Source organism: Canis lupus, chromosome 7 (assembly GCF_003254725.2).
Source record: "Canis lupus dingo isolate Sandy chromosome 7, ASM325472v2, whole genome shotgun sequence".
NCBI classification, from domain to species: domain Eukaryota; kingdom Metazoa; phylum Chordata; class Mammalia; order Carnivora; family Canidae; genus Canis; species Canis lupus.
Window position 1 is genome coordinate 17,044,146 of NC_064249.1, and position 12,104 is coordinate 17,056,249.

The 12,104-nt window shown below is 41.0% G+C and overlaps 2 protein-coding genes across 4 annotated transcripts in view; one reads left to right on the forward strand and one right to left on the reverse strand.

Annotated features, from left to right (window-relative positions):
* COLGALT2 (collagen beta(1-O)galactosyltransferase 2) overlaps positions 1-9,193 on the reverse strand; it is a 117,190-nt gene extending 107,997 nt beyond the window's left edge. The window contains exon 1 of the mRNA XM_025430071.3: positions 9,062-9,193. The gene's annotated coding sequence lies outside the window, so the exon portion shown is untranslated. The remainder of the gene's footprint in view (positions 1-9,061) is intronic.
* Positions 8,547-12,104, forward strand: part of TSEN15 (tRNA splicing endonuclease subunit 15) — an 87,841-nt gene continuing 84,283 nt past the window's right edge. The window contains exons 1-3 of one of the 3 annotated variants that reach the window (XM_049112149.1): positions 8,595-8,810; positions 11,594-11,675; positions 11,952-12,087. In XM_049112149.1, the coding sequence (XP_048968106.1) occupies positions 8,685-8,810; positions 11,594-11,675; positions 11,952-12,087 (344 nt within the window). In that variant the 5' untranslated portion in view covers positions 8,595-8,684. Of the gene's footprint in view, positions 8,811-11,593; positions 11,676-11,951; positions 12,088-12,104 lie in introns of all 3 variants that reach the window. The other 2 variants (XM_025430072.3, XM_049112150.1) reach the window with 2 other exon arrangements.

Here is a 12,104-nt window from a genome sequence, read left to right on the forward strand (position 1 = left end):
ATGAAAGACAAATTCCTTGAAGGACAAACTATGAAAGTTTGTTTAAGAAAAATTAGGTAAGAAAAAAAAAAGAATTAGGTAAGTGAATAGTTCGGTTATCTATTAAAGAAACTAAACTGTAGTTAAAATCTGCCCACAAAGAAAACTCGAGGCTCAGATGGCTCTAGTGATGAATTCTACCAAACATTTAAGGAAGAAATATTACCAATTCTATATAAGGTTTTCTGGAAAATAGAAAAGGAGACACTTTCTACCTCATTATATGAGGCCAGCATCATCTCAATGTCCAAACCATTTATTAAAAGTAAACTACATACCCATATCCCTCATGAACATAAACACAAAATTTCTAAATAGAATTTAGCAAATGAATTTTAACTATTTAAAAGATAACACATCATGAGCCATACCTGGGTTATGCAAGATTGGTTTAACATTTTAAAAATCAATAAACACAACTTTCCATACTGACAAACAAGAAAGAAAGAAAGAAAATATGATCATCTCAAGGGGTGCAGAAAAAGAATTTTACAAAATCCAATATGCTTTCTCAGCCATGTAGGAATAAAGGCAACTTAACCTCATAAAGACCATATACAAAAATCCTACACCTAACATTATACTTCATGGTGAAAGAGTGAAAGTTTTCCTCCTAAGATAAAAAATAAGAAAAGTCTGTCCTTTCTCAGTACTTCCACTCAATATTGTAGTGGATGTTTTGGACAGGGCAATAAAGAAGGAAGGGAGGAAGAAAGGAAGGAATAAGGGAAAGGGGAGAGAAGGAGGCAGGATTAGAGGGAGGGATGGAAGGAAACAGGAAGGGACATTTAAAACAAGCTAAGTGGGATCCCTGGGTGGCGCAGCGGTTTGGCGCCTGCCTTTGGCCCAGGATCGAGTCCCACATCAGGCTCCCGGTGCATGGAGCCTGCTTCTCCCTCTGCCTGTGTCTCTGCCTCTCTCTCTCTCTGTGACTATCATAAATAAATAAAAATTTTAAAAAAAATAAAATAAAATAAAACAAGCTAAGTATGTTGACAGAAATATTTTAACATGAATATGTAAAGTGGATTTAGTCCTTCTAAAGGACTCCAATGGCTCCAAATTCAATGATTTATTGAAGCCTATTTTACTATAGGATAAAATATATGTTGAAAATGGAAAAAGAAAGAAAAAAACTATCACAAATCCATTACGCCATCACAACCACCATTAAACATTCTGGGATAATTCTAACATGGCATTTTTCAATTTCAGTGTTTTCATTGTAGATTTGTACTCATTCCTTCCAGTGAAATTCAATACTCATATTGATAGCAAATGCGAATACATATCTAGAGACAGAGATGGGATTTTTTTTGCTCATGAATTGCTTTTGATACATTTTCATATTTACAAAGCCAAGTATTACTTAAGACTGTATATATGCAGCTGTTTACATATTTTATATACAGAAAGTACCCACTTACCCTTGTACTCTACTTCTTAGAAAAAGTTTAATATAAAATATTTAATAAACATGTAATATATACATTATCCATTTAATATATTGTATATTTAAATACTATAAATAAAGTGAAAGTCCATATACCCAGCACCCACCTTGAGAAACAGAACATGAATCATAAACTTTGATACCCTCTGGGTATCCCTTACTGTCAAAATATTCTGCTCTGCTCCCTAGAGACAAGCACTAGACTGAACTTTATATTAATGAGTCTCTTAATTTTATTTAGAATTTTACCTCCAGGGATGGTAAATTTTATGTGTCAACTTGGCTAGGCTAAGGTACCCAGTAATTACATTAAACCAATCTAGATGTTGCTGCAAGGTATTTTTTTGAATGTGATTAACAATTAAGTCAGTAAGGGGTACCAGGGTGGCTCACTCGGTTAAGTATCTGTCTTTCACTTGGGTCTTGATCTCAGGGTCCTGGGATCCAGCCCTGCATCGGGCTCCCTGATCAGCAAGTCTGTTTCTCCTTTTCCCTCTGCCCCTCCTCTTGCTCGTGCTCTCACAAAATAAACAAATCTCCCAAATAAATAAATAAAATTTTTTAAAGATTTTATTTATTTATTCATAAGAGACACAGGAGAGAGAGGCAGAGACAGAGGCAGAGGGAGAAGCAGGCTCCATGCAAGGAGCCGGATGTGGGACTCAGGGTCCCCAGGATCATGCCCTGGGCTGAAGATAGCGCTAAACCACTGAGCCACCCAGACTGCCCGAAAAAAAATTTTTAAAGATCAATTAAATCAGTAAACTTTGAGTAAAACAGATTACCTTTCATAAGGTAATCTCATTCAATCAGTTGAAGTCCTTAAGAGAAAAGACTGAGGTCACTTAAAAAAGAAAGAATTCAGCCTCCAGGCTGCCTTTGAACTCAGCATCAACTACTCTCTGGGTATCAAGCCTGCCAGCCTGCCCTACAAATTATGGATTTGCCAGTCCCCACAATTACATGAGCTCCTTAGTGTCAAGAATATCAAGCTCTCTCTCTCTCTCTCTCTCTCTCTCGGTGTGTGTGTGTGTGTGTGTGTGTGTGTGTCTGTCCATGCACACACACATCCTATAGGTTCTGTTCCTCTGGATAACCCTGGCTAATATACCTCCTTAATGTGTTTTAGTATTGCCTAGCTTTGAAATTTTTTTCCACATACCATACAATTTACCAACTTAAAGTATGCAATCCAATGGCTTTTAGTGTAATTTACAGAGTTATGCAACATCACCATAATCAATTTGTGAACATTTTCATCACCGCAAAAGGAAATCTCATATTTTTTTTAACAGTCCATCCCCATTTCCTAGGAACATCTAACCCTAGCCCTAGGGAACAGCTAATCTATTCTGTCTATAAATTTGCCTATTCTAGATATTTCATATAAATGGAATTAGACAATATGTGGTCTTTTGTGACTATCTTCTATCCCTTAGCATTATGTTTCCAAGGCCTTTCCATGTTGTAACATGCATATCAGTACTTCATTCCTTTTTGTTGCTGAATGATATTCCATTGCATGGGTAAACTACATTTTATTTATACATTCATCAAATAATGGACATTTGTGTTGTTTCTACTTTGGGGCTATCGTAATGCTTCTGTGAACATCTATGTACAACTTGTATTTGAATTTTATGTAAATCAAATTTTTATATTATTCTGTAACTAATATTTTTGACTGTACATTAGGTTTTTTTAGCTTAATCCAAGTTGTTGATGAAGTTATTGTTCATTATTCTCACTTAGTAATAAGCTATACGATTATATAATGATAGATGTATCTATTCTATTGTTTAAAGATATTTGAGTTGTCTTAGTTTTTTCTATTCCAACCAATACTCCCATGAATATTCTTGTACATATTTCCTGGTCCAGAGAAGATAATTTTTTTTACTATAACCTTCAGTGAGAAATGCAAGTGATACCATGGTATAGTACAAATATGTACCTGAAACAAAATGTTCATAAAGCAACACTTAGTAACAGTTATTCCTACCATATGCAATGCTCACTGATACTTTCTCTTCTATTTTAAATAATTCATTTTTAAAAATGGACTCCAGTCACTCAATTTATTTCACAATCTCTAAGGATCATAGCCTTCTATTTGAAATACACTACTCTAGGAGTGCCTGGGTGGCTCAGTTGGCTAAGCCTCCGCCTTCAGCACAGGTCATGATACCAGGGTCCTGGGACAGAGCTCCACAGCTGAACAGGCAGCCTGTTTCTCCCTCTGCCTGCCACTCCCCTGCTTGTGCTCTCTCTCTCCCTCTGTCAAATAAGTATATAAAATCTTTAAAAGAAGAAGAAGGAGGAGGAGGAGGAGGAGATTTTATGGTACCTTCTTGTCTCAATTTAGATTTTCTCCTTCTACCAAGGTGGTTGAGTACCAATTAATGTTTGTTAGCCATTTATGTCCTTTTCTTATTTATTTCCATTTTTTTCCTATAGAGTGCTTTGTTTCATTTCTTAATTGATTTTTAGGAGTTCTTTATATATTCTGGATATGAATTCTTTCTTCCAATTATGTGTCACAGATGCCTTCTCCAAGTCTATGGCTTTTTTTCCACACTATCTTTGTGTCAGAAATTCCTTTTTTTTAAATTTTTATTTATTTATGATAGTCACAGAGAGAGAGAGAGAAAGAGAGAGAGAGAGGCAGAGACATAGGCAGAGGGAGAAGCAGGCTCCATGCACCGGGAGCCATACGTGGGATTCGATCCCGCGTCTCCAGGATCGCGCCCTGGGCCAAAGGCAGGCGCTAAACCGCTGCGCCACCGAGGGATCCCGGTGTCAGAAATTCTTAATTGAAATGTCGTCAAACATAGCAAACTTTTTTCATATTGATGGTATTTTTTGTGTTTTACTTAGGAAATCCTTTTCTATCTTGGGGTCATAAAAATTCTTTTACATTTTTCTCCTAGAATCTTTACTTATTTGGATTTAACTTTAAGCCTTTAAGTCACCTGAAACTGATTTTGTTTATAGCGCAATTAGGAATCCAATTTACATGTGTGTGAATGTATATTCTTAATATATATATAATTGCTTCAACTCCTCTCCACATCTACAACATCATTTCTGTCCATATTTGTATGACTCTGTATTTAGTTCCATTGGTTTATCTATCATGTATCTGCATCGATGTCATATACTCTTAATTATAGACCTTTATAATAAATGTCCTCTGCTTGTTCATCAGAAGGGTCTTAGTTATTATTGGTTCTTTTATGCCTACATTTCAGAATCTGCTTATCAGATATTAGGGAAATCCCCATTGGCACTGTGACTAGAGTTGTTAGAATTTATAGATCAATATGGGGGAAACTACCACATGTACAATACTGAATCTTTCTCTCCAGAAGCATACTATGTCTGTCCATATATTTAGGTCTTCTCTAACAATCTTCAATAACATTTATAATCTATAAAGTGTTGCTCCTCTTTATCCTTCATACCTTATATTTGTTGTAGTTTTTGTTCCAAATGGAAACAGTATTTAAAAAACAAATGTACTAAAAAAAAAAAAAAAAAAACAAATGTACTACATCTTGATTTTGTAAATGAGGGGTTTAGATTGTACTCTTAAATTTATGAGAAATTGGAGATAATATTTTGGATCACTTTACATTCTTTTCTATATAATAGAGGTCCCTCATATATGCTCATTCACATGAATGGCAAAATATAACATTCTGAATATTTTACTAAAGGTATAAACACCTCACAAATTCTTGAAATACAAAGAATGGGAAATTGTATGCTTTATGTATAAAAGAAGGAACAAAATATGTATGAGCATTCTTTCAACCAATGTATTAAAAGCTGATATAGAATGCTAGCCTCCATTTCTCAGCTTGAAATCATTGTCCTAATAATACTGTGTAAAAAGCTTTTTCTTTTTAAACACTAAAAACTCACATCAGAATTCAAAGTTTAATTTTTCTCTTCAGACTCTAGTTGAATTAAAATGTCTCTGCCTGGACACATCATTTCTGTCCATATTTGTATGACTGTGTCATGCAAGAAGAAGGAGAAGGAGAAGATTTTTTTTTTTTTTTGTAGGAATAAAATGGTCTGGCTTGGATATCAAAATGGGAAATCAGTAGAGCAAGTGCCAGATTACACTGAATTTGATTACATCCACTCTACTCAAGGAGAATTGTTTTTGTTGTTACTTCCCTAGCTTTTCTTCTAACTACTTAATTTCACTTAATAGTGAACTATTGGAGCATTTATAAAAGGAGAAATTCTTCAGTCTGTGAGAAGCTGAAACTCTAACCAGTTCTCTGGTGGATTTCATTCTAGATGGCCACAGTAACTCATTTTGATTCTATACTTTAAGTTTTCTCAAAATCCTTTGTTTTCTGTCTTAGCCATTCCATATCACCAAGAATTATTTATATTTTCATTTTTTTAACATGGAAGCTAAGATACAACCCATTCCAGTCTTCAATTCTTTGTACTCGACGATGACGTTAAAAGTCTTCTGTAATTTCCATTTTTTTCTTAAATCCATCCAGTGAAGTTTTTTATTTCTGAAATTTTAATTTTCAGAATTTCCATTTGGCTCTTTTTTCTCTTTCCCTTATGGAGATTTTTATTTGTCTCCTGAGATTTTCATTTCCTGAAAACATGTTTTGTTTTACTTTTTTTTTAAAGCATTCTTATAATTTTTTTAAAGATTTTTTTTACTTATTTATTTATTCATAGAGACACAGAGAGAGAGAGAGAGAGAGAGAGAGAGAGAGAGAAGAGGCAGAGACACAGGCAGAGGGAGAAGCAGGCTTCATTCAGGGAGCCTGACCTGGGACCTGATCCCGGGTCCCCAGGATCACACCCCGGGCTGTAGGCGGTGCTAAACCTCTGCGCCACCAGGGCTGCCCTGTTTTGTTTTACTTTGTTGAGGAGAATTATAATAGATTAAAAGATTTATCTGTCAGTTTCAACATGTGATTCATCTCAGAGTCAGGAGGAAAAAAATGTGACCCATTTTCATGACTTTCATATGTCAGGAATTTTGAATCATATCTTGGATTTAGTGAATGATAATTTGAAGAGGTTCTGGATTTTATTGTGTAAATGCTTATCATGTCCTTCTCTGCCTATATGCAACTCTTCAGCCTTGGCTTCTGGGTCACATGCTCATGATGGTTTGCATCTTACATTTCTGGCCGCTTTTCCAGTCTATGGTTCTTTCTGCATCCTTTTGGATTCCTTGACCCTCTTTTTTTTCTTAAACTTAAGCTGAACATCTTCCTCTGAAGATGTGCCAGCCTTGTTCACATGGTACCTAATTCCACTGGATCTCCTTACTGATTTATAAAATCTCCCCTCTACTTATATTGGGAAGAAAACGTTGTTAATGCTTCTATAACTACATCATCATAACTGTTTGGGATCTTTAGGAGTCAGATTTATTTTCTTCTAATTACTTGAATTAGTGTCACTGTTCAATGCTTCAGGGAGCATACTAATTTCAGTGTCATTTGCTTCTGGGGGGGGGAGTGAGCAGCTGCTTTGTAGAAATAAAGTTTAATAGCTTCATTCAAATGAAATACATTCTGGGACAATTTACCAGTCTTCACGTGTGGTTTTCCCTCACACCAGGAATAGATGCACTTTTCCCTGTACGGAAGGCACTGCTTTTTTTTCTTTTCTTCTTTCTTTCTCCCTCCCATGCTTCCTCTCCCTCTCTCTCTCGCTCTCTGATGCATTTCAAGCTTTTCATGTGGCTTTTAGCAGGTTGACTCCAGTGTGGCCTTCACCATGTTTATTTTGTTATTCATGTAGCATTCTGTACCTGCAAATTTATTTCATCAAATTTGGGGCAATTTTTAATTTCTCCATTTTTTTTTCTGCCTCATTGTCTTTCTTTTCTCCTTCGGGTATTCCATTTACATATATGCTGGATTGTTTGATGTCATGCAGCAGGTCTGGGTTCTGTTCATTTTTTAACATGACTTTTGTTTGTTATTTATCTTGGATGATTTCTTGAATGATGACCTTCAAGTTCACTTTAATTTTTCCTCTGTAATTTCCAGTTGGCCGTTAAGTCCACCCAGTGAAGTTTTTTTATTTCTGAAAATTTCATTTTCAGACTTTCCATTTGGCTCTCTCTTCTTTTCTCTCTTAGGAGATTTTGGTCTCTTCTGAGATTTTCGTTTACTGAAAACACGTTTTGTTTTACGTTATTGAAGAGAGTTATAACAGTTTAAAAGCTTTATCTGTCAGTTTCAACATGTGATTCATCTCAGAGGCAGACGAAAAAAAATGTGACCCAGTTTCATGACTTTCATATGTCAGGGATTTTTTTTTTTTTTTAGATTTTATTTATTTATTCATGAGAGACACACAGAGAGAAAGAGGCAGAGATACAGACAGAGGGAGAAGCAGGCTCCATGCAGAGAGCATTGACGTGGGACTCGATCCGAGTCCCCAGGATCACACCCTGGGCTGCAGGCGGCGCTAAACTGCTGAGCCACCCGGGCTGCCCATATGTCAGGAACTTTGAATCATACCTGGTATTTTATGAATGGGAAGTTGGAGAGGTTCCGGATTCTATTGCATACATGCCTACCGTGTCCTCCTCTGCGTATCTGCAACTGTTCGTCCCTGGCTTCCAGGTCACATGCTCACGATGGCATCCTAAAGTTCTGCGCTCTCCTTCAACAAGTCGTGTTTTCTCTCCCTCCTCTAATCCTCAAAGGCAGGTCGGGCCTAAAAACCTGGTTCTAGGCAGTCTGGGCTTTCGTCTTTCCACTCCCCTCTAGAGACCTCAGCGACCTCCACACCTGAAAACTTCCACGACCGCACACCTGAGTGAGGCTCTCTGGGTCACCAGCAACTGGAGCCCTGCAGCCAAGGCTACGGCCCTTCCCACTTGCCCCCACAGGGCTGCAAACAGCACGCATGGAGAGAGGAAGAAGGGCTCCTGGGCTGGAGGCCCCCCTGAACTTTCTCTGGCCCTGGCACCTGCCCAGGTTTGAGTACACGCACGCGGAGCTGCAGCGCGCCGTCCGCCCGGGCTCCCGCTGCGATCGCCAGAGGGAGGAGCTCCTCTCTCTCCGCTCCGAGTCTCCGCACCCTCCGCGCGCCGGGGGGAGGGCGGAACGCAGACGCGCGCGCCCCTGCTGCCGGCCGGGCGCGGGGCGTGGTGCACCAGCGGCGCGCGGCCCGGCCCGGCATGGAGGAGCGCGGCGGCTCGGAGCCCACCCCCGGCTGCAGCGGGCTGGGCCCGGGCGGCGGCGGCGGCGGCGGTGGCGCCCCCTCCTGGGCCCCCGAGGACGCCTGGATGGGCACCCACCCAAAGGTCAGAGGCGCGGGAGGAGCGGGGCGCCTTCCCGGGGCGGGGGGAGGGCCGCCTCCCCGCGGTTTGCGCGCGAACATCAGAGCCCGGGACGCGCGCGCGGTCCGCCAGCCGCCGGCGGTGTCACGTTTGTTTAAACGAGCCGGACGCTTCGTTGGGGCAGCCGCGTACCCCGCCCCCTCCCAGCCAAGCCTTTCCCGAGCGGGACGTCCGGCGGCCCCCTCCCGAGGCAGCGCCCCCTCGTGCGCCTCCACCTGTCTGGGTTCTGCCGCGCGGGGCGCCCCTGGGTCGGCCTCCTTCAGTCCTTGCGGGAACCCAGCAGGCACCGCGCCCGCAGCAGAAGCGCCGTGGGGCCGTGCGCAGGGAACGCGGGCCGAGGCGTGGGCGCCGGCGCGTGCGCACTTCGCTCGGAGCCCCGGGCGCGCTGAGGCGCTCTCCTCCCTGTGACGTTGCAATGGGTTCTTCCCCAGAGCGGGGCTGCTCAGCATTAAGGGTGTGGGGTCTGGCTTGGTTTGACTTTTTTGTTCTGTTTTGTAAAGGAGCAAAGGAGATAGATCCTTGCTCGCTTCTGCTTGGCCAGTTGCTGCCCTGGACCAGTAACGGGCCAGTGAATGGAGACGGGGCTTTTGTAGGAAATCTCAGACTGGTCGGGTTCCTTGAGTACGAAGGGAGTCCTCTGCCGGGGAGCAAGCAGTAGTTCATAGACCATTATCTAAAAACAAGTCAAGGGCAGCCCGCGTGGCTCGGCGGCTTAGCGCCCCCTTCAGCCCAGGGCGTGATCCTAGAGACCTGGGATCGAGTCCCGCGTCGGGCTCCCTGCATGCTCCATGCTTCTCCCTCCTCCTGTGTCTCTGCCTCTCTCGCTCTCTCTCTATGTCTATCATGAATAAATAAAATCTTTAAAAAAAAAAAAAGTCAAAAGGAAATTTCCGAAGGTGTAAGTCTGAAAAGAGTCAATCCCTTTTCAAGTTCTCTTTCTTGATTTTATTCTCCTCCTCTAACCCCTTATTCCCCCCATCAAGGTGAAGGAAAACAAACATGGATACGTTTTTCGGTGCCATAAAAAAGAAGAACCGTAACACGTTTAAGAAGCATGAACCCAGTAGTTCTGCCCGAGACTTTGAATACACTGCTTGAGTTGGAAACCCTGTTAGGTCACTAGCTTTGTGATTTTTTGGGTGTGTGTGTGTGTGTGGAGTTTTAAAATCTCATTGTTTCTCAGTTTTCTCATCTGTAAAATGGGGATAATAATAGTTCTTACCGGAGAGGGTTGTTACAGGATTAAATCAGTTAATATTTGTAAAGCACTTGACGTACTAAGCTCTATGTAATATATGTAAGAAATAGTGTATATAGTATGCAACATTAATTTCGTTCTATTATGCTTAGAAATCCTCAGTGTTTCTTTACGGGTAAAATTCAGGCTTTTAGCTTGGGTGTCAAGACCTTGTAACCTGGTCTCCAGTTACCTTTTCAGTGTTATTTTAAAACACATTTGAGATGTGAGGAAGACAACTAGCAATACCCCTGTTCTCCTGCCCTGTACATACTTACAATGAAGCTGGAGAGGATGACTGCAGGTCTGCACCCATGCAGGTCTGCTGATGCCTCACCTCTGCATTAGGCCTGCTTACCCACTAAGTCTGCATTAGGCCTGCTTACCCACTGAGTCGCTGGATAGCTGGGAAACCTCAGGCTTCCCTTGCAGTGGGAGTCCACTGAAGAATGTTCTCCAGTGCTGACCCAAGCACAAATCAGACAGAAGCCAGGAGGGATATTTTAGCTGACTTTCTTCAAAGGCAAACAGAGTACACGGAAATGGTGGCTCTCACTAATGTGCTAGCACAGAAACCCTGTTAAGAAGTGTCTGTGCTCCTGGCAGATAGACTATTCTCTAGGCCCTGAGTATGTGTGGCCTACACCCACCTCTACTCCCACACCGTTACCCTGTCTTCTCTATTCACTCAAATCATATCTGCCCTTCAGGGCCCAATCTGTGTCCACTTCTGCCATGAAACATTCACCAACCAAGCTATCCCAGTAGAGCTCCTCTGATTTCTTATGTCATGTTTTTTTGTTTTTGTTTTTTATTTCACACACTGGTTTTTAATCACTTAACCATCATGGGTTGTTAATTGCCCAACAGTTGTGAAGTGTGCATGTGTTTACCTTAACAGTCACAAGTTTGGGGTGATCCCTGGGTGGCTCAGCGGTTTAGTGCCTGCCTTAGGCCCAGGGCAGGATCCTGGAGTCCCGGGATCGAGTCCCATGTTGGGCTCCCTGCATGGAGCCTGCTTCTCCTTCTGCCTGTGTCTGCCTCTCTCTCTCTGTCTCTCTCTGTGTCTCTCATGAGTAAATAAAATCTTTTTTTTTTTAATTTTTATTTTTTTATGATAGTCACAGAGAGAGAGAGAGAGAGAGGAGAGAGAGGCAGAGACACAGGCAGAGGGAGAAGCAGGCTCCATGCACCGGGAGCCCGATGTGGGATTCGATCCCGGGTCTCCAGGATCGTGCCCTGGGCCAAAGGCAGGCGCTAAACCGCTGCGCCACCCAGGGATCCCTCTCATGAGTAAATAAATAAAATAAATAAAATCTTTTAAAAAAAAAACACAAGTTTTTTAGAGACAGAGATCAGGCCTTCTAACTCACATTATACCTGGAAGAGAGTCTTCTACTTTATATTATATATATATATATATATATATATATATTTAGTGAATCGTTGTTGATTGAGTGAAAGAAAATATTAAGAGATTCTTCTCTGACAATTACCTTTTGATTTCCAGTATTTAGAAATGATGGAATTAGATATAGGAGATGCCAGCCAAGTTTATATAGCATTCTTGGTTTACCTGGACCTCATGGAGAGTAAGTTATTTGTTTTATTGTTTTGCTATTGGGGCTATGGTGGGGAAATGGGGAGTTGGGTTGGGATATGGCATTTATGCATTTGCTATTAATTTTGTCAGTTTTGTAACTTATTCATTCATTTACATTGGGAATTTTATTGGATAACAAAATACTGGAAGAGTAAAGACAAGATAACATTATGGGTGATGTTTGTTCAGCGGAATATTAGGTAGAAATTTAGAATTTTATCTTTTATCTTTGATAAACATTATCCATTCAATGATGCCCTTTCAGGTAAAAGTTGGCATGAAGTAAATTGTGTTGGATTACCAGATCTTCAGCTCATCTGCCTTGTCGGTACTGAGATAGAAGGAGAAGGATTACAGACTGTGGTGCCTACATCCATCAGTGCTTCCCTCAGCCATAACAGGTGGGCAGGTGATTTTG